The sequence below is a fragment of the Ostrea edulis genome, chromosome 3 (assembly GCF_947568905.1).
Source record: "Ostrea edulis chromosome 3, xbOstEdul1.1, whole genome shotgun sequence".
In the NCBI taxonomy this organism is placed as follows: Eukaryota; Metazoa; Mollusca; class Bivalvia; order Ostreida; family Ostreidae; genus Ostrea; species Ostrea edulis.
Genome location: NC_079166.1, coordinates 7,393,521 through 7,413,603, shown reverse-complemented (window position 1 = coordinate 7,413,603; position 20,083 = coordinate 7,393,521). Strand labels below are relative to the sequence as shown.

Below are 20,083 nucleotides of genomic sequence, written 5' to 3'. Positions count from 1 at the left end.
CTCCGCTTCACCAAAACAAGCGTCGTCATCGATGAGTCACATGGGGGTGGAGCGATCTTAATTTATTCGATATAAACCTGTCTTGCGTCATGGAAGTTGAGTATGCTTTTTATGATTTTTAAATCAAAATTATTGTTTCTGTATTTTTTTTTTTTAGATTTTCATTATAGAAATGACTGTAACTGACGTCAACTTACATTAGAGAAGCTCTTTTTTTTCTCTCCCTCGCATATCTTTCGGAAATGCTGCACGACTCCTATAAGCAATACAAAATAGATAGTTGAGTTATCCGTAGTCAAAACCAGTGTACCAAGAATGGTCTACACAGGGAAAAGTGGCTCGCATGAAATTCGCATGAATATCATGCGAATTCTTCGCATGAAAAGGAGACGAAAAGGACCACGCATGATATTCGCATGAAAAAATCATATGATTTTCATGTGAACTTCGCATGATTATCATATGAAAAATAATTCACACGATATTCATGCGAATATTATTGTTACCTACTATTAAGGTTTTTCGCACGATATTCATGCGAATATTATGCGAATATCATTATATTTTCATATGAAATCCATGTAATGTATACATTTCAATGCTAGTACTTGAATTGGACTTTGAATTTTTATAAAAACTTCATGAAAAGTTTCATAAAATTCTGTGTTGCTCAGCAATTTGTTCCTCACAGATATCTACAGTTTTGTCTATAATTAAATTTACAACTGATCATCAAGGTTTCACTGTTAATGATATTCATACAGAGATATAATAAGTACAATCTCAAAATCATGCAGCAAATGAATTACATCTAAATTCATTATTTAAAACTCCTTAATTTGAACCCGGATTTTGAGGAAGTACCATTATAAGTATGATTATCCAGGTATTTTTTTGATTAATAAACAACTGGACACTTTCTGTTTCTTAATCTTCTTTATTGTAAGGTTCAACTTTCTTTTTCATTCTCTGTTCAAGGGCAACCCATCTATCTGGTGTCTGTTTCATCTGCAAAAGGAAAAGAAAACCAATTGTAAATAATTTTAATGAAATACATGATTGCTCAACTGCAGTTTCAAAAACAATATTTTCTAAATTTATCAAGATGAACTAGAAACTGAACAAGTACATTTATAACTAGAAATAGCAATCTCCACAAATATATCTACAGATGTCAGAATAGTTAAGGTATTCAATGTATAATGAACATATCTCATATCTAATAAATGGATGGTGGAATATTTGTAATCATGGTATCATTTTGAAGGGCTCATCAAATAAAAATAATCCACCATAGGAATTTTCAATTTTTTTTTTACTGTTTGATTTATTTCACCTATAATTTAACATTGAAGTATATGGGAAAAGCTTGTTTTATTACAATATTTTAAAAACAAATTATATTTTCATACTAATCTCTGGTAGAAAGTTACATGCACTTTCTTTTTATGAAAATATGAGATAAAATTAATCATTGACCACACACATTTTTAGAAAATTAGATTTTTCTTATTTTTACAAAGGGCAGACAACTCTTCCAAAAAGTCTTAAGTGCAAAAAGGTCAACTTCTAATCATTTACCAATCATGTGAATTTCATTTTGTTCAACTTTCATCATTTATATAACAATAAACTTTTATATTGATCTAAATCCTTCAAAATTGCTCATTATCCTTTCATTATACATGGAATACTTTCATTGAAGAAATTTTCTGTTGAAATGGAAATTCAGAATTTTCCTTCCTTAAACCTTGTTTGAATGACCATTGGATAAGGCCATATCGTATTTAAAGGTTTTCTTACTATGGGCTTTCTAATTTTCAAGCCCTAGAAAAGAAATAACACTTTTTGCTGTCAGACCTAGTTATGTACTTGACCTTGACTTAGGACACTCCCAGATAATAATGGTTCCCTTCTTTGTATCAAGTCTGGGCTTGCAGTGTATGTTTCACTGTTATAAAGTCATGGAAAAGACAAGAAGTGAACAGTTTTACCAATGACCTTATATTGCCTAAATGATGCTCAATGATAATAATTACAAAACCATAGGTCATAAGCAACAATGTACATGCATCTAATGTTTCTCTCATACATAGTTATTGATAAGATTTACATTAAATTTTTCTGTCATGATCTACCTTCAAGTGGTACAAATGTATATAATTATATTTGTTTCCTTGAGCATGCAATTCGTATTTGTTACAAGAATTTTCAAGGCAGGAATTACATAATTTCCTGACAGGCTAAGACTGGCCTTGACTTAATACAAATGACCTTGACACAAGGTCATGACACAATGCCAGGTCATAAGTAATCTTTTTTAAAGCAGGAACTTCTAATGTTTCTCAGAGAGTTATGGACAGTATATGAATTATACGTAAACATTTTCTGTGACTAATAATGAACTTGCCTTAATGACCTTGGTTTAACATTATGACATATCCTCAATACAATATATAGTTGCTGTCTGGGTACACTTGCACAGACATACCGTAAAGTTGCTGCTTTTTGTAACAGTGGATACTAGAGTTGATTCATCCTATAATTTGGTTTTGGAGGGAGGTGGGCAGAAACTAATAATTCTGATATTTCTTAAAGATTGCCTACCATTGTGTCAATGTTCCTTCTAAACGCACGCCAGAAGTCTATGGCTGTGGTTGGGTTCTTGAACAACCTGTGCCCATCTGCGAAAGCCCTCTGTAAAACAATGAAAAATATATATATATATAAATAATAAGACTGGGCATGATTTTGATATTTCATTTCTGTTCTCTGATTCTTATCATACAATTAAATAACAAGTTCAATATATTCAAACAAGAGGTATTGTGAGCATGGCAATGTCAAAACCCTATAATCAATTTTGACCTTGATGTCAAAGATCAAGGTCATATGGAGGTCATGAAGGTACCCGACACATCGTTTCATGGTGATACACTCATGTGTCAAATATGGTATGCCTATGTCAAAGAACAAAGAAGTCATGGCCCTGACATGAATCCATTGTAAAAACCTTTAACTTTGACCTTGAGGTCAAGGTCATATGGAGATCATGAAGGTAACCGACACATCGTCTCATGGTGATACACTCATGTGTCAAACATGGTATGCCTATGTCAAAGAACAAAGAAGTTATGACCCCGACACAAATCCATTGTAAAAAAAAACCCTTTAATTTTGACCTTGAGGGTCAAGGTCATATAGAGGTCATGAAGGTACTGGACCTATCGTCTCATGGTGATCCACCTGTGTGCCAAATATGGTATGCCTATGTCAAAGAACAAAGAAGTTATGGCCCGGACACGAATCTGCACAGACAGACAGACAGAGTGATTCCTCTATATCCCCCCCCCCCCGGAACTTCGTTCGGGGGGTATAAAGATATCAGAAACAATATACATGGCTTAGTCATTCCAAAGCGAAAGTTGAAAATATTCAAATGTTAAAGGATGCATTATGATGCTTTCATCACACTATGAAGGACAAAAACAAATAGCAATAGGTCAACCGAGTGATTCAAGTCACATCATATGTAAAAAACAATTTCAATCCTTACCAGTGCAAGGGTCACCCTGAAATTAATCTTCACATCCGATTCAGATGGCGACACCCATAAGGCAGAGAAAAGGTACCTTTGAAGATTGTTGATGGGCATCATCTCGACCCGCTTATCTTGAGTCACTAGCTGAAATTTAATGTATACATGAACAACAGGAAAATATCGCCACAATGTTTCATATTATTTAGACTCGAGAAATGAAATGTAGGATGTTACATTAGGCTAGCTTATCTTTACATTCCATCTGCATTTTTTCTTATAAACTCTGTTGAATACTTTGGCATTCAAAACATTCATGCTCAAGTTGAACAATAACAGCTGTTCCCTTGATTTATCTATATAAGTGTGGTGTGTATAATTTACATCAAATAAGCGATATTTAATCAATCTATCAAGAAAACAATAAATTAATGAAAATAGAAGTTTTACATTGTAAATTTTGAACGTTCAATGTGTCAAAACACAGACAACTGTGGAAACTGGACAAATTTTTATAACACACTAAAACCTAGGCCATCTTTAAAAATTATTTGGTTGCCCTATCCCAACCAACTTGCAAAAAATGACCCTACTTAAAACTTTTTTAACCTCAAGGAAACAATAACTTTTTAAATTAATTCCATAATTTTCTCTTCCCGTCAACAAAGATTTTAATCCTAGTTATACCTTTAATTTTATTAGATTTTGAAAGTTCAAAATTTGGTCGTGAAATTTTCTAGAATTTTTTTCCACCTACCTATCAACCCAAATTTTTTTTATCCCGAGTTGGGAGAGGGCAAAACACCCCCCCCCCCCATTATCTTAAAGATGTCAGACACTTAAGACAATATGTATCACAATTATTTGCCATACTGTACGCTCCTGCAACTTCTAAAATTATTTTGCATTTCACATGTGTTATATATATATATATATATATATATATATATCTATATATATATATGTCAAAATTTTAATTTTTAGTGTAAAATTCTGTACCTTTTGACGAACCTGGTTCCTCCAGTTGGTGAAAGAATGGGAGGCAAATGAGAAACATGTGATGATGACATTTTTGTCTGCCTCCCATCCACACCCCTCCAGAACTGATGTAATTTGTCTCTGAGGATAAAAAGTAAAAGGATTAACATGTACTTGTTTTCTTGATATTGGTGTGGATTAAATTCACTGTTCTAAAAGTACTGCATCTGTTTACAATTTCTATGTACCTGGTAAGTGATATTGTACTATCTGAACTAGAAATTGGGGGAAAAAAACATGTATACAAAAAAAAATTTGTCTCAGTCAGAGGGGCCCATATTAATAAGAAAGTGAAAACTGCAATATCAACATTTAAAACAAATCATTAATTATTTGTAAATAAAACATGATTTTTGCACACAAGCGTCATTGTGATTGCATTTCAGAGGATACTGATACGGAATAAGAAAACCACAGTGTGGTGATCCGCAAAACCGACAGATTGTTATTTATAAAATATGTATACCTTTAAATCCTCGTCATCTTCTCTAATCCATGAGTTTGTGAAGAAGAAGCTTTTCAGAAGAGCTGTTAAAGGTGTCTGAATTAAAAAAAATAGTACATTAGCAACTGATTTAGTAAATTTTCACTAAGTGGAGTCACCCTAAATATACATGTAATTGATCACAATAGTTTTCATTTACAGTATATCAAGGTTTACAAAATGGAACTGTAATAGAAAGATAAGTTTTTTCATAGATTTAAAAGGGATGCTTTTCAACATGTATGTATAATAAAGTATGTTAACATATTTTATTGTAATTTTATTAATTACAAAGGGATTGGGCTAAAGTTCTGTTACGCCCTCTCCCTGATACTGGTTATGCTTGTACAAGCTAGCTTTTTTCAAAAACCCAGAAAGGCGAGGTGAAGTGCATGAGAAAACGTTAGGATCACAAATGTTGTAAAATTGCACATGTACCATTACATATAATGAATCTTGATATTTTTTTCCTCTTCAATTGATACATGTATTATACTAACCTTTACATTAGAACCATCCACTTGAAAACTTTTTTTCGGTGCACTCTTCATTTCCTTCATTTCTCTCCTCAGTTCTTTAACTTCTTGCCGCAAAGCGCAAATTTCTTCATCTATCAAATAATTGATCTAGCTACATTGTGCATGAAATATGTAAACAGCAGGGGTTTAAAATGTTAATTACCATAGTACATTAAATTTAAAATTTTCTTTCTCCCTTCCCGGGCCTCTCTTTCTCTCTCACACACATTATTTACATATTATGCATGAAATTAATGTCCATACATAATAATCTCATGGTTGGCTGAGCCGGTCTGTTAATTACTGGAAGTTCTGTTTCTTCTGCTCGAATCTCTGCATCTTCAGACTGCGAACCCTATTTGTATAATAAATAAGAATATATATTAAAAATACATTTTCATGTGGAAAGCAATCAGACCTCCTCCCCCAAAACATGCATACACACCACCACCACCACCCACTGGGCTCATACAGGCAATATATGATTTCATAAATTGTTCTAGTATGAAAATTACTAGGATATAAATTTCGAAGAAAATTATTTGTTAAAGGAAACATTAAATACTACTAATATATATATATATATATATATATATATATATATATATATATATATATATATATATGTGTGTGTGTACACTCAAAGGTCAAAAAGTATTTCTTCACTGTTAATCTTAACTATATAATTCATTACAAACTTCAGATTTTAAAAACATTAATGTTAAAACATTTCTACTGCAGCATTAACTATAAAAATATCTGAAATAACAGATAAATTGACTTTTATCATAAATCTTTGAAGGAATTCTGTGTATCTTGTGAAAATTTCATAATGATAACAGTTCTATAAAAATTTTAAAATAGAAGGTTTGTAAAGGAATGAGATATCATAAAGGTTTGTCTAGTAATTAAAAATAAAAGTGAGGAAATACTTTTGACCCTTGGGTTTACAAATAATACATGGTACAGGAAATGTAGGCATATACTTACTCGGAAAAGATCAATTGATTGTTGACTATCCATTTCACCTTCCATTACAAAGAATTTCTTGTCTGGCCACTGTTTTGACGTTTCTCGCCTCGAAGCAGATGCTATGTGACGGTATATGTGACGTCATACGTCAACATTGAAACCCGAAGGGATAATGTAAACACGGGGAAGTTAATAGCACATATTCCTGTTACAATATGATTTTTTACAATTTAAAAAAAATCAGTTTTAGAAATACACAACTACCAGTTATATGTGGAACACTTTTTTAAATGCACAGATAATATACGGTTAAAAAAATATGTGTGAGGTCTTTAAAGAGTCTCATGATTTCATAAAAGAACCAATTTCCGCAAATCCCGTTCGGACTATTCCCGGCAAGTGGTAAATTTAGTACGGCCGAAACCCGAAAGCCGAAAGTCCCGGATAACGATTTTTGCATGATTTCTCTCTTAATAGTAGATAGAGTGGCATCAAACTTTTTTTTATAACTGTTTGTGACATATTAAACAAGAATCATATAACTTTTTTGAGGAATTTCTTAAAGAAGGTACTGAACCAGAAACCTGAACACGGTCGCAGATCTTTTGATCCGCGTTTTAGCATTATAGACAATATTTCCCGCGATACTTCAACTTACAGACGATCATTGTGTACACACAGGTCACGTGCTACCCACATCTTGATGACGCGACTTCTAATTATAGAATAACAGACGATCTGTCACGATGGATATGTATCTCTAATAAGCGAATCGAAATGAAGAGGCGAGCAGATGATCTAATTTGCAGTCCTTGTAACTTTTCTACAAGACGGAAAAGCCACTTACTAAGACATAATGACACCGAAAAACATGTAAGAAACACCAAGATAGCTTCTCTCAGCGAGAGACTGACATTTACATGTGACAGTACCAACAAACCGTCAGCAGCATCGTCGGTACATACTCAGGTTAGAGATCCTGCTTGTTTTCAGTACATCAGTTAAAAGTGATGAATATGCACAAAGTAAATTTATTCTAAGGAATGTTTTCATAATTTCATTATGACATCAGAAAATCTCATAATTTACCCTAGGCCTAAGGATAGTGCCTACTACCTAGTAAGGGTAACCGTTAACGGGATGGTTCGCCCCAAAAGACGTTTCAGTATAACGTATAAAGTAGAAAAAATCTAGTCTCAAAATAATATAGTAAAAATCATAAAAAAACGGTGTCTGTTAAAATTGACCTAAAGTTGCATTGTACATGTAATTATACTTAAGGAGGTATGCTACACCAGAGAAATTTGACGTAGATGAAAAGTGGAGGATACTAGTATATACCAACAATATTTAGAAGTTGGAAATTTTCAAACTTACTTTATTTTGTCAAAAATTCCGTTTCTAGTGGGAGGTAATCTGAAAAAAATTTAAAACCCTGCTGGACTCAAACCTGCAACCTTCAGGTCAGCAGTCAGTATTCTAACCTACTGAGCTACTCGGCGAGGTATTCAAGTGGAAAATGAAAAGTCGAATTTTGCTGATATAGATTTTTTCATCCATATTTTTAAAGGAAGTCAGCCATTATGACAATGTAGAGTACTACCTTAATTTGAATTATGGGACAAATCTGCATTTCAAGATGCTATATTTATAAAATTGACTAATAACTTGACAAATCTAACAATAACTCTGCAATACTTTTTTCTTCAGAAAGTCAATTTTTAATGAATTATTATCCTAGAAAAAAAATGATTTTCACTTATGACCATATACTGTAAATCTGCAACATAAGTCACTATAAATCACATAACATACATTGCAGGAAATATAGTGATGATAACATAAAAATTTAACATTAATTTACTTTACAGTACCGGTACTGCATTTTAAATAAAGGAAATATCTCTGATTTAAACTGAACACATATTCAAAGGGCTTTATATTTTTAGGTCACCTGAACCAAAGGCTCCCATGCACATGTGCATTCCCAATTTAAGTTAACGTCTTCAATTGTTCATGATTGTTAAATACAAAGTATAATTTTTAATTTTTTAAGCACTATGAAATACTCTTTCAGGATTTTTCCAATACCACTAGCTTTGAAACCAATAATGGGTTCACGGATCAGGAAAGTTCAGATGTTCCCTATGAATCATCTGACACCAGTACATGTGGTATTGAAGATGACAATTCTAATTGGTTTCCATTTTCATCGAAGCTGCAGATGTATCTTTACATCTTATTACATTCAAAAACGCATACGATCGTAAGTTAAAAAATATTCAACATCATGATTCAACCTCAAAATACATATACACCTGTAATTTAACTCTAAGGACAGTCGAAATATTTGTGATAGTCCTTTTTCTTAGTAAAGTAGGTCAAAGAGAAAAAACATATTACCATATGAAGTGAATTTGTATTCATTGTCTTAAGCAATATTTGTAAAATTATAGATCTGACATGGTAGAATAGTACAAAGTTCACTAAAAATTGTCGTGGATCTGTCAAGATATATCGTTCATGTTTATAATAACTTATGAGACACTTGCACACAATATGTGTTCACCTCAAAGAAATATTAAACACATGAATAAGTTCAAATGCACATGAATTTATTTCTAGAGTGATGAAACAGCGAAGTTCATTTGGTTTATCATGAAGGAAAGAGGCATAGACATGCCTTCTTTTTCATCAGTGAAGAATTTGACAATAAGTGGTGATATGACACCAGAAAGTATGCTGTCTCACGTAAGTAGTTCAGGGCATTATAATTATTGTAATTCAATGCACAATAACAATTATACACTTTGCTAGTTAGTGATAATTTGTTTACCGGTCAGGCTTCCTTAGGTGACTGTCTTATCTATAAATATTCAAGATTTTAGATTTAATATATGGGCAATTCCATTGAATGAAATAAGATGTAATAAAATGGCTAAGGGAGCTACTCTGTGTTGTAGGAAGAAAGTCCAGATGGAAATCCTTTTTGGATAATAAAGCCATCAGCAGTGTTGAAGATGTCATTGTCATATTCTGAAACTGCTGCAAACCTGTTAAGGTACACATGCACATACAAATAAGCCAAATTCAATTTTTTTCTTTTTCTTTTGTGATGCACTTTAAAAGGTTCATGTTCTCGCTATGTGCCACTGATGAGCAAGCATATGTCTTTTCTTTAATTTCCACTATCACCTGAAAAATAGTGCCTTAAGCTGTAAGAGTTCTGCTTTTGCATTGGCATTACTTATAGTTAACATGTACACATTGAAATGTCATTCTCCTTTAAGATATGGTCGAATATCATCTGATGGTCAAACATTGTTGCAAGAGCAGACTGATGGATTTAAATGGGTTCATGACATTCATACCCAGTATGCCAGAAACGGACAGGCACTTTTGTTTTCAGGTAAATTTATGCAATGATATTGTAATGAGAAAGTGTATTAATATTTTTTTAACTATTTATGTTTCATATTTTAGCTCACCAGCTTACATTCAAGAAGCTTTTTGACCATATGTGTTAGTTATTCATCTGTTTGTCTATATGTATAGCTTAGAACCTGTCTTTGAATTTTATACATTTTCCAAATGTAGATCGATATTTTACATTCTGTTATTTGTAGTTTTCTAATTTTAGGGGATTTTGTTCACCTAAATGATCCAGACAACCAAGAGATTGGACAAATATCTTCATTCCTTCAAGACATTCAAGTATTAGTTTTGCATACTTAGCACTATTTCATACAATATTGATTTTTAAAAAATATGTTAAATGGTTCAATTTTATTATTTTTCAATTATTCACTTAAAAAATGAATTGCACACTGCTTAAAGCTTTGAATATCCTTCTTTAATACCATTATGATATTAACCACAGTATCTTGAACTTTGCAGTATGACATTACATATGCTAGAGTGAAAATGTTTAGGAAAAGTGCTGCTGAAAACAGGTTTGTATTAAAATAAGTTCAAATACTCCAATGAAATTTGTTAAATTAGATTAGGAGACATGAATAAAAGGGCAGAACTTGTCATTTTAATCTTCATTGAAAAATGACAATATATGTACACTTTATTTGTAGTTTGGTTTGTTTGGAAACAGAAAAGAGGTGGAATATCTGTAACTTGTCTCAGATAGATGTCACTAGTTATTCATTCTACAAAACAGTCAATGACAATGTGATACTTCTTACAGAAACTGTAAGCATTTTTTAAAGACACTATTTTCTGATGAATTTTTTTTTATTATGCTCTTACACTTCTGTTTATGATTTTCAAGAAAACATTTCACAATCCTAATTAAGTGAAAATAAATTACAGGCATTATAGCCCAATGTGATGAAAATAATATTTTGATTTGTATACAGTAAAACATGCAGCAAACACGCTTATAATGATTTGATGCTTTCAGTGAAATGATTTTCATTTCTCCCCATGACTTTAAAATATATTGTAAACTTAAAGAATATAACGAAGTACACTCTGATAGCAAAGTAATGTCATCCATCCCTGGCACTTAATTATAAGCATGTTTTACTGCATAATCATAGAGAGTGTTAATGGTGAACTTTAAATTGTTATTAAGGTCTTCCGACATCATTTGGAAAACATTGATTTTGTTCTGTGTACTAGCTATTGTGCACATTGTTTATTACATTATGAACTGGTTATGAGAATATAAAACATACACTAGTACCTTTTTAATCATTTAGGAAAAAAACCAGTATCATTGGTAAAAGAGTCCAAAACAGATCCATTCCTTCATTTCCAATTCCAATTAATTTGTTCATGGATGACACAAGTGCCAACAAATCCAAAAAATGGAAACCTCTCCACTGTCTCCAACTACAACTTGCTGGACTTCCAACAAATCTAAAGCAGAATCCACAGTCCATTAAATTTGTAGCAGCTTCTACTGATGTGCCCATTCTTGAAATGGCCCGTGCTGTCATTTCTGACATAAAAGAATCAGAAAGGCAAGTCCTTGTCTAGGTTTAAGAAACTTATTCTCTTTTTAAAACAATTTTAAAATTTGCTTAGATTATAATTAATGCTCAGTAAAGAAGTAGTGCATTTCTAAATATTGAACAAATTCTTTTATTTTAGTTAATAATTGATGATTGAGGTCTTAAAATGTAGCTTATTAAAATATTAGCCTGAACTTCTAATCAACTTCTAGAGGTGTGTCAACATTTGATGCCAAAAGAGGAGAGAAGGTGACTGTTATTCACTGCATTGCAGTGTGCGTTTGTGATTTTAATATGATGGCAGAAGCCACAAACCACATGGGAGCAAACACCAAAAAATTCTGTCCTAGATGTTATGTAAGTTATGTCCCCTAGTGAATTTTTCTTTTCTTAAGTCTACTTTTTACAGTAGTTTTTCAGGGGTTCTGGTGCAAAGGCGTGGCTGACCACATAGCTATTCAATGTTTCTTCCATCCAAAAGTAAAATTCTTATATATAAACACAAGCCTAATTCAAACATTGGAAGGTTGTTACATGATACTCAGGTGACCTATAAGGCCCCTGGGCCTCTTGTTCTTTATAAAGATCAGATCCAGACAATAACCTTGGAATCTTTCATTAGTAGGAATGAAAACTTTGTTTCTTTAACAATTTTCTTTAAGTGGGTATCTTTAAGGGTAATGTTGATGTACTTCCTTAATGTAGATTAAACTGTCCATATATGAATTCTATTAAACTATGAATTTTGATAGTATTAAACTCAATTATAGGCTGATAAAGAAACCTGCATTTCAAAAGGAATGGTAAGACAGTCTGAAGATACCAGAAGAATACTAAACCACTTATCCATTAACAACAGCAGAGAGTTGAGACAGGCTCATGGATTAAAACCATCTGAAAATCCATTTTGGGATATTATTGATCCACACAGGTAATTTTTCTTCCTTAATTACGCTGTCTCTTGCAGATTGATATGCATGTAATTTGGAGTTGCTTTATGCAGAACGTGAATTATAGGAAATGTACTGTCACGATCAATTCTAATTAATGCAATTTTCATGAGTTGTAATATAAAATAATTTTATTTATCACATAACCTGTGTTAATTGCTAACATTACAATGACCAACCCAGGTTGTACAGTTACAAAGGGTTACAATAAATCATGCCTAATTAAATAACTTGTTTGTTATTCTCTGGGTTTTTTATGCTATAGGGATATTCCAGTAGGAATTTTACATTGGTTGTACCTTGGCCTTGGTAAACACATACTGAAAGCATGTATGCTAGAACTCTCTGAACCAAAGCAGGAACAGTTGGATGTATTAATTGAAAGCCATTAGACTGGAAGATTTCAGTGCAATACATGATAGAAAAGTGAAATATTCATGAAATGAATCATGGTTAGTTTAAGGAGTTAGGATAATGTATATAAATACATTGTAATGCAAAGTATTCTATTTTCAAATAATATCGTTCGCCGCCGTCATACTTTTAACTATTGTCATGCAGTGAAGGCTGTTTATGAATAAATGTGTAGTTTAAATCATATGTCTTACGGTGTGACCTTGTTTGAGGACGAAGCAAACAGTACTGCTACTATCCATAACAGGACAAAATATCCCGACGTTTGAGAAGAGAGCCTAACACCTGTTACATAGCTTTAGATATTTGATCCGCCTATTCGTTGAACGCGGGAAATACAACACAATAGGGGATTTTCGAGTTCTTACGTTCCATGCATAGGGACTAAACCTATTTTGGACCCGAATTCTCTGATACTATAGATATAGAAAGGGTCCTAACTCTGATCCAGATGAAAAACTACCCATTCGCTTCAATGCCTAAAGAATATAAACGATTGCGTAATTTGCATAATTTGCGTCCTTGCATAGAGTAATATTTTGACTACTTACATGCCAAATGTCAAGCCACGGGTTCTTACAGAAACAGAGATATACGTCATCGTTCTCTCATTTTCACTTGTTTAGCTTTACCCGGACAATTACCGGTCGAGGTCACCGAGTGGTTGCTCGCCTATGACAGCAGCAAAATTTAGACTAAAGTGGAAGATTTCGGATCTATCAATTAAGATTTCACGCTACTTACGGTCTCATGATTTAATGATTCATTCTCACTTAGCTAAACTTCTGAAATTGTTATTCCAATTTACAATGTAGCTGAAACTGTGATTTAATAATGTTCTTCGTGTAGACGTTACATGACTAATTTTTTCCATCAACACCATTAAGGAAAATATTAGTCACGTAACGTCTACAAATTACGCTATCGCACCTAGTCTCCCTCTCTCTCTCTCTCTCTGTCTCTCTCTCTCTCTCTCTCTCTCTCTCTCTCTCTCTCTCTCTCTCTCTCTCTCTCTCTCTCTCTCTCTCTCTTTTTCTCCTTAAAATTCAAGGAAGGTGGTTTGGCAGTAGTAGCGTATCATATATATATATATATATTGCCTCCGAAATCTTTCCCCAAACTCCGATTATTTGAATCGTGCGGAGAACACATGGATTCTCTTCATACGAGTAACTTCGAAATTACATCCGTACCATTCACTTATGTCGCCATAAAAAGTCGGGGAGGGGCGTTGTGTCATAAATAGTATGGATCATCCCAACGTTTGTGTATACGCCGACGCCCCACAAATGGGACAATCTCTACCCAGAGTTATCGTAAGTAACTCTGGGTAGAGATTGCAAATGGGAGTCAGCTTATACACAAACGTCGGGATGATCCAGACTATGTCACAAAATATATCTTTATTTGTATGTAAAATTAATAGAAAATTATGGATGTTAAAAGGGGACCCCCCCATCCTGATTCTACTGCATGCCTCGGAATTCTTAAGTCGCCATTCATTCCAATGATGCCCAATATTTGTAAAGTTGATTCATGACGTACTTTCAATAGTTGGTATGTCTTGAATTTTTACCACATTTTTATTGATGATTTCCGACAATTCAATAATATTTCTTTACCGATCTACGATTTACTTTCAAGAGCTTAAGATAAAAAAAAAATAGTATGTATAGACTAAACTAATTTTTTTTTTTTAGAAAGGATTTCCAAATTCATACCAATCTTGTAACATAACCTGTAGGTTACTTTTACGGGAAAAGGAACAAGAAACGCTCATCTATAACAAAAACTTCCTCAGTTCGATACTTGGATTGAACCAGCATCCATTTTAAAATGCTATACACTTGTGTATATGAACGATGAATTTGCCTAAAAATATGACGTAATAGTGACTAGATGCAGAATAAACACGGATATGGAAATGATGTAAATACAATCTCTACGATAGCGCTAAATAGACGGTTTATTCGACTAAGTTTTTTGTTCATCTCCGCATTTGATCGAAACTCCTCTAAATTCCACACGCCTTTGCGTTTTTGAAGGAAGGAATTCTTTCCTGAGAAGTTCCTTAGTTGAAACGCGAAGATAAAATTTTTATTTCTTACATTTCCCAAACCCTTTCCGGTCCATAAATTGGTGCATGCACCAATGTATCTTGTTTCAACTGAATTTGGAACATTTTTGATTAACTGTTTTCACGTTTGCAAGGAAAGAGATATTTTTCACGTGTAAAGGCTAACGGAGAAACCGAGGTTACATGGTGTTGCAATTTCCAAATCTTGTGCTTTGCGTGTAATGGGAATTTACTTACAATGATGATGAAATACCTAGTGATGCGATTTCGAAGTCGGTCGTTTTTCTTTACTCGAATTGAAGCAATTGAAGGAAATTCCGGAAAGACCACGTTTACTTATTATATCTATTTGTACTGTTTATTTGCGAATGATAAGTGAGTAAGAAATATCATAAACTAGCAACAATTCTAGTACGAAAGTTCTTACGTTGCTATCATCATTCATTTCTGTTACTATCATCCTCGCTGTTTTTTTCAACGACGAATTTTCTGTTCATATGAGCCGTATAAAGATAAAATAACACCTGATCGTAATTGTTGCTAGTGTATGATATTTCTTACCTACATATCATTCGCAAATAAACAGTACAAATAGATATAATAAGTAAACATGGTCTTTCCGGAATTTCCTTCCGCCATCTTGGGATGATAGTAACGATCAGTTTGATACCAGTGGTTATGTATATAGATACTGATGTCAATACCTTTTGCTTCACCCTCAAACACGGTCACGCTGTAGATATATTATGCCAATATGCCCTTACTGACCCCGCATGTATACTATGACGTTATGGGAATACGTATTTCCGTCTTTAGAAATTAGTCAGCGCATATCATGACGTCATAGGTAAGAACATTTTAAAGTACGAAAACAAATGTATTCTTTTTGAATTTACAGTTTGTTTAAAAAATGTTTTTATCCCGTTGTTGTTGGTTTAAATGGTTCAGTCATTTTTTCAACGTTGTATGTTTAATAAACTATCTGAAAAATACGTATATGTACTTTGCAATCATCTATTATTATTATTCGTTGTTAAAACATCACGAATGAATTAGTCCTGATGAATTCGTTATATAGACATTAAGGGTGGGGGGTAATACGGATGGGAATATATGGTGTCCTTAAAAAAAATTGGTCTCCCAATATGAATTTTTTCAAGGATCCCATATATTTCCGTATTACCCCTATAAGTGTCTACATAAGTCGTATCGCGGGAAAGGAATATATAATAATTTGTCGTCATTTATTACTACTATCAAGTGTTAAACTGCATATATACTAGTTAGCGTAAAAAAAAAGAAACTGCATTATTTACTATATGAAAAGATAATAAAACATAACAATGAACAAATTTTATTTTTTGTAATACTGTTAACAAATGTATTTGTTACAACATTTCATAATCCATAATGTTAACGTCGAATAACGTCAATTTCAGCACACTCGAAAGACACTGGTATTCAAACTTGAATTAACAAAGTTAATAACGCGTGTGACCACCATTTGCATTCACTCATTCCTGACAACATTGCCTCATTGATGCCACTAAATTGTTCAGAAATGCTTGAGGGATGTTGTTCCAGATGTTGGTTAAAGCCTGGCCGAAATCAGCCAATGTCTGGCGTAGACGTTGTTCCATTTCATTCCAGACGTCCTCGATCGGCGATAAATCGGGGGAACAGCTGGCCAAGGCAAGACATCGACATTCTTTTGAACAAAAAAGTCCCTGACTACACGTGCAACATGCAGCCTTGCGTTGTCTTGCTGCAGAGTGGTGTGATTTTGCTGTCTCTGTATGAAGGGTATCACATGGCGCTGAATAATTTCGTCTCGATAGCGTACGCCGGTGAGATTTCCATTGACAAATTGTAGAGGGGTCCTTCCACGTGCTGTTATTCCACCCCACACCATAACGCTATCTCCACCGAATTGTCGACGTTGCATAACACAAGAGTCCTGGTGCCACACCACAACCCGACAATACACTCTACAATGGCCATCACTGCAATCCAAATGAAATCTGGATTCATCAGTGAACAGAATATTGGCCCAGTCCTGTATTCAGGGGCGCATTTTACAAAAGAACTTACGACTTACGACCAATTTTACATACTGGAATTTTCTAGTTTATTGTAAGATCATTCACTCCAAATGCAAAATATTTTTTTAAATATTGAAAACTAAGCCTCAGAAAGTTTTACTTCATTCACTCAAAGTAATAACAGTGTAATACAATTTAAGACTTGCGATTTTGTCGTAAGTTGTTTTGTAAAACGGGCCCTTGAATCGCAGATGTCGTCTGCACCACGCTAGTCTAGCGACACGATGAGTTGAAGCAGTATTGGGCTGGACGTTTTAGTCTGATGTTGTGCTCGCGCAGACGATTACGCACAGTTCTTGGACTGATTAGTCGAAGTCCAGGAATGCTACAAGCAATCAAACTTGCTGTCTGGAAACGATTTCTCAGTTGCACAAGTCTAATGTGGTTGTCCTGTCTACGCGACGTCACACCAGGACGCTCAGGACGTGGTCGATCCCGAGTGTTACCAGATTGTTGGAAACGTCTCCATAATGACTGGATGGTGTTCCGATGAACTCCAAAGTGTCTTGATATGATATGCTGTGCCATTCCAGCTTGAAGCATCCTAACAGCACGATTCTGTTGGTTTCAGCTGAGTCGTGGCATGACAGAAGGGTAAATTTTGTCAAAACTTAAGTGTTTTCCCTAACGAATAGTGTCCAAACAAACCTTTTACACTTCTTACTCCAAAGAGTATTGGCCAGTAAAACTCGTGCGTACGAACACTTCAATAAACAACATGTGTTCACTAACCATGAAAAAGTCCGTGCATCTAAGTCAGGTACTATCCGATATTGTTCAAAAACATTACCTTTACCAATTGCTTAGAAGAACGGATGTTTTTCATTAGTTTTGACAAAAGAAGTATAGTATTTGTTTGCCTCATTGACTCTCATTTTACAGAAGAAATGGGACAGACGGTTAGTATTTAGAAGAGGTATGGTGCTTAGTATAGTTCATATACGTTACATTGTCGAAAAAGTGCTATTCTGTTTGATAATAGTTTCATATTCATGATCAGGTATTTGATAACTCTGGTAATCTCTTTTTAAATTGATGCTTGGAAGATCATTTTAGAAACAGATCACACCTTGCCAACATGCAATCATGCATTAAATTAAATGACTGTTAAGTAGATATGTACATGCAGTATGAAATGTTTCTGATATCTATTTTACATGCAAATATATTCTTAGATTTCTCGATAAAAATCATTAAAGTCTTACACTTACAATTATTAGTTTGATTTTTACTTAATTGTTTCGTTTTGATTTATTCTCATTATGTCACTATGGCAGATTTCTCAAGATCAATACTTAAGGTCGTTGATGATATTATGCAATTATTTTCCCTGAAAGAATGTTTCGTTTGCACAAACCTGGAATGTTTCAATTTAACAGTAAAACGTCGTCTTGAAGTGTTCTTTCGCACCTTAGATAAGACTTCCCCCAGAAACGTCACAGTGCATCCTTGTTCCACAATGCACTTCATACTGTCACAATTAAAAAAGTACGTGAAGACATACAGTTGTGTAGTATTATTGCAGGAAAAATATCATGATATTTTGTCATCATTTATTACCAGCATCAAGTGGTAAGATGTATACATGTAAACATCCTTGTCAAACGGTTATATGTTGTTTCTCTTTGGTGTCATGTAAGTCTCAAGTTTTAATACCTATATGTAGTATGCATGAAAGTAATTTTGATATGACAGTGTATATTGTGACCTTGAAATCGCCCCTAATCTGCATATATGACGGGTTGTAAATGAACCCACTAGCATGAATAAGAGCATCTCATATAAACAGTGAACAGCTTAAGATGTATCTGCCAGTAATGCAAGTTTTGATATACAGTTGTATAATCAAAATATATTCCTACATTACTGCACTGCTGTACATTTTGGAGCAACGTCGGACGTCTATACCATTAGAATTGTATATATAGGAACGCGGGCTACCCTGTATTTTGCTGATGATTTTCTATATACTGTACTAACTCTACACATAATGATCTCTCAGTCTCACCAGACTCTTAAAATAATGTAGAGGAATCAATTATCAACTGCCACATCACTATTCAAACATGCCTCTTTTTCTTCTGGTATACAATATCTATATATTATGTCTTTTGATTTTGCGATTGTTACTGATATTTAATTAAATTAAGTGATATAGATGGAAGTTTGCTACCAACTTTTGTGTTCATGCTTTTGCGACTCTGTTTCAAATGATTGTTTGTATACATATTTGTCTGTAGCACATGGAAGGCCCCAGGGAAGAAAAGTGCGTGCACTAACCATGTCACCTTCTTGAAATATCAACATCAAAATGGCATCTGGTTCTTTTGCTAAAGGATAGAAAACAGGGATTTTTTTATATGACATGTCTTTTCCATTTTCAACAATATAAAGCTGACAGTGATCATTTAAAGTTCGACCTGTTGCTTATAAGTAGGACATCCTATGTTATCCAAATAATAAAGTGTCACTTAATGATAGGTTGACGTGTGGGAAAAGCATGATAGCTCAGTCGTAGTAAATATTTGGGTGGTATTGTTTCGGTGTTTAACTGTAATAATTATGATTATTCCTGTGCGTTTGAGGTGTAAATTATAGTAAATCTTGGTATGGAAGCACATTCTACATTCCATACCTGTTTGATTGAGATGTAAATTGAGAAAAAAGTTCCCATTGTGAAGATTAGAATACTGTAAACACGGATATGCCCACGTGTTGTTTGTAAGATGAAGTAAAATGAGAGTAAAATTTCAGGAAATATTGAATTTAGAGTGTCTCCAAACATAATCTATTTAATAATTACTTGGATATGGAAAAATCGGTGATGAAGTTCAAAATTTTAAATAAGCATGTAAAGTAGACATGTAGGATGTTTAAAGACCAAGACTTAAACAGGTATCGTATATGTGCTTTGTCGGTCATTGCAACTCTGAGTTTTGATAAATACAGCAAGGTTTGATTGATTGCATTGTCCAAATGCAACATCACGCGGTTTGTGTTTAATCAAACTTGAAGCTCAC

General features: G+C 33.6%; 2 protein-coding genes across 2 annotated transcripts; one reads left to right on the top strand and one right to left on the bottom strand.

The window, feature by feature from the left end:
- Positions 1 to 917: 917 nt before the first annotated feature.
- On the bottom strand, positions 918 to 5,216 carry LOC130052864 (uncharacterized). Its single transcript, XM_056158999.1, has 6 exons — positions 5,205 to 5,216; positions 5,043 to 5,117; positions 4,538 to 4,657; positions 3,557 to 3,685; positions 2,608 to 2,697; positions 918 to 1,008 (listed from the first exon to the last, which is right to left on the bottom strand). The coding sequence occupies exons 1-6, from the start codon at positions 5,214 to 5,216 to the stop codon at positions 928 to 930; spliced, it is 507 nt and encodes a 168-aa protein (XP_056014974.1). The 3' UTR covers positions 918 to 927.
- Positions 5,217 to 11,341: 6,125 nt separating this feature from the next.
- On the top strand, positions 11,342 to 12,862 carry LOC125650618 (uncharacterized). The gene is made up of 4 exons (XM_056158998.1): positions 11,342 to 11,529; positions 11,733 to 11,877; positions 12,291 to 12,451; positions 12,736 to 12,862. Exons 1-4 carry the CDS (start codon positions 11,342 to 11,344, stop codon positions 12,860 to 12,862), a joined length of 621 nt encoding a protein of 206 aa, XP_056014973.1.
- The last annotated feature ends 7,221 nt before the right edge of the window (positions 12,863 to 20,083 follow it).

Coding starts and splice junctions, on each gene's coding strand:
- LOC125650618 (XM_056158998.1), top strand. CDS start 11,342: ATGGATGACACAAGTGCCAACAAATCCAAAAAATGGAAACCTCTCCAC. Junction 11,878..12,290: donor AATTCTGTCCTAGATGTTAT/GTAAGTTATGTC, acceptor ACTCAATTATAG/GCTGATAAAGAAACCTGCAT. Junction 12,452..12,735: donor GATATTATTGATCCACACAG/GTAATTTTTCTT, acceptor TTTATGCTATAG/GGATATTCCAGTAGGAATTT.
- LOC130052864 (XM_056158999.1), bottom strand. Junction 3,686..4,537: donor GGAACCAGGTTCGTCAAAAG/GTACAGAATTTT, acceptor ATTAAATTTCAG/CTAGTGACTCAAGATAAGCG. Junction 1,009..2,607: donor GAAGGAACATTGACACAATG/GTAGGCAATCTT, acceptor TTCCTTTTGCAG/ATGAAACAGACACCAGATAG.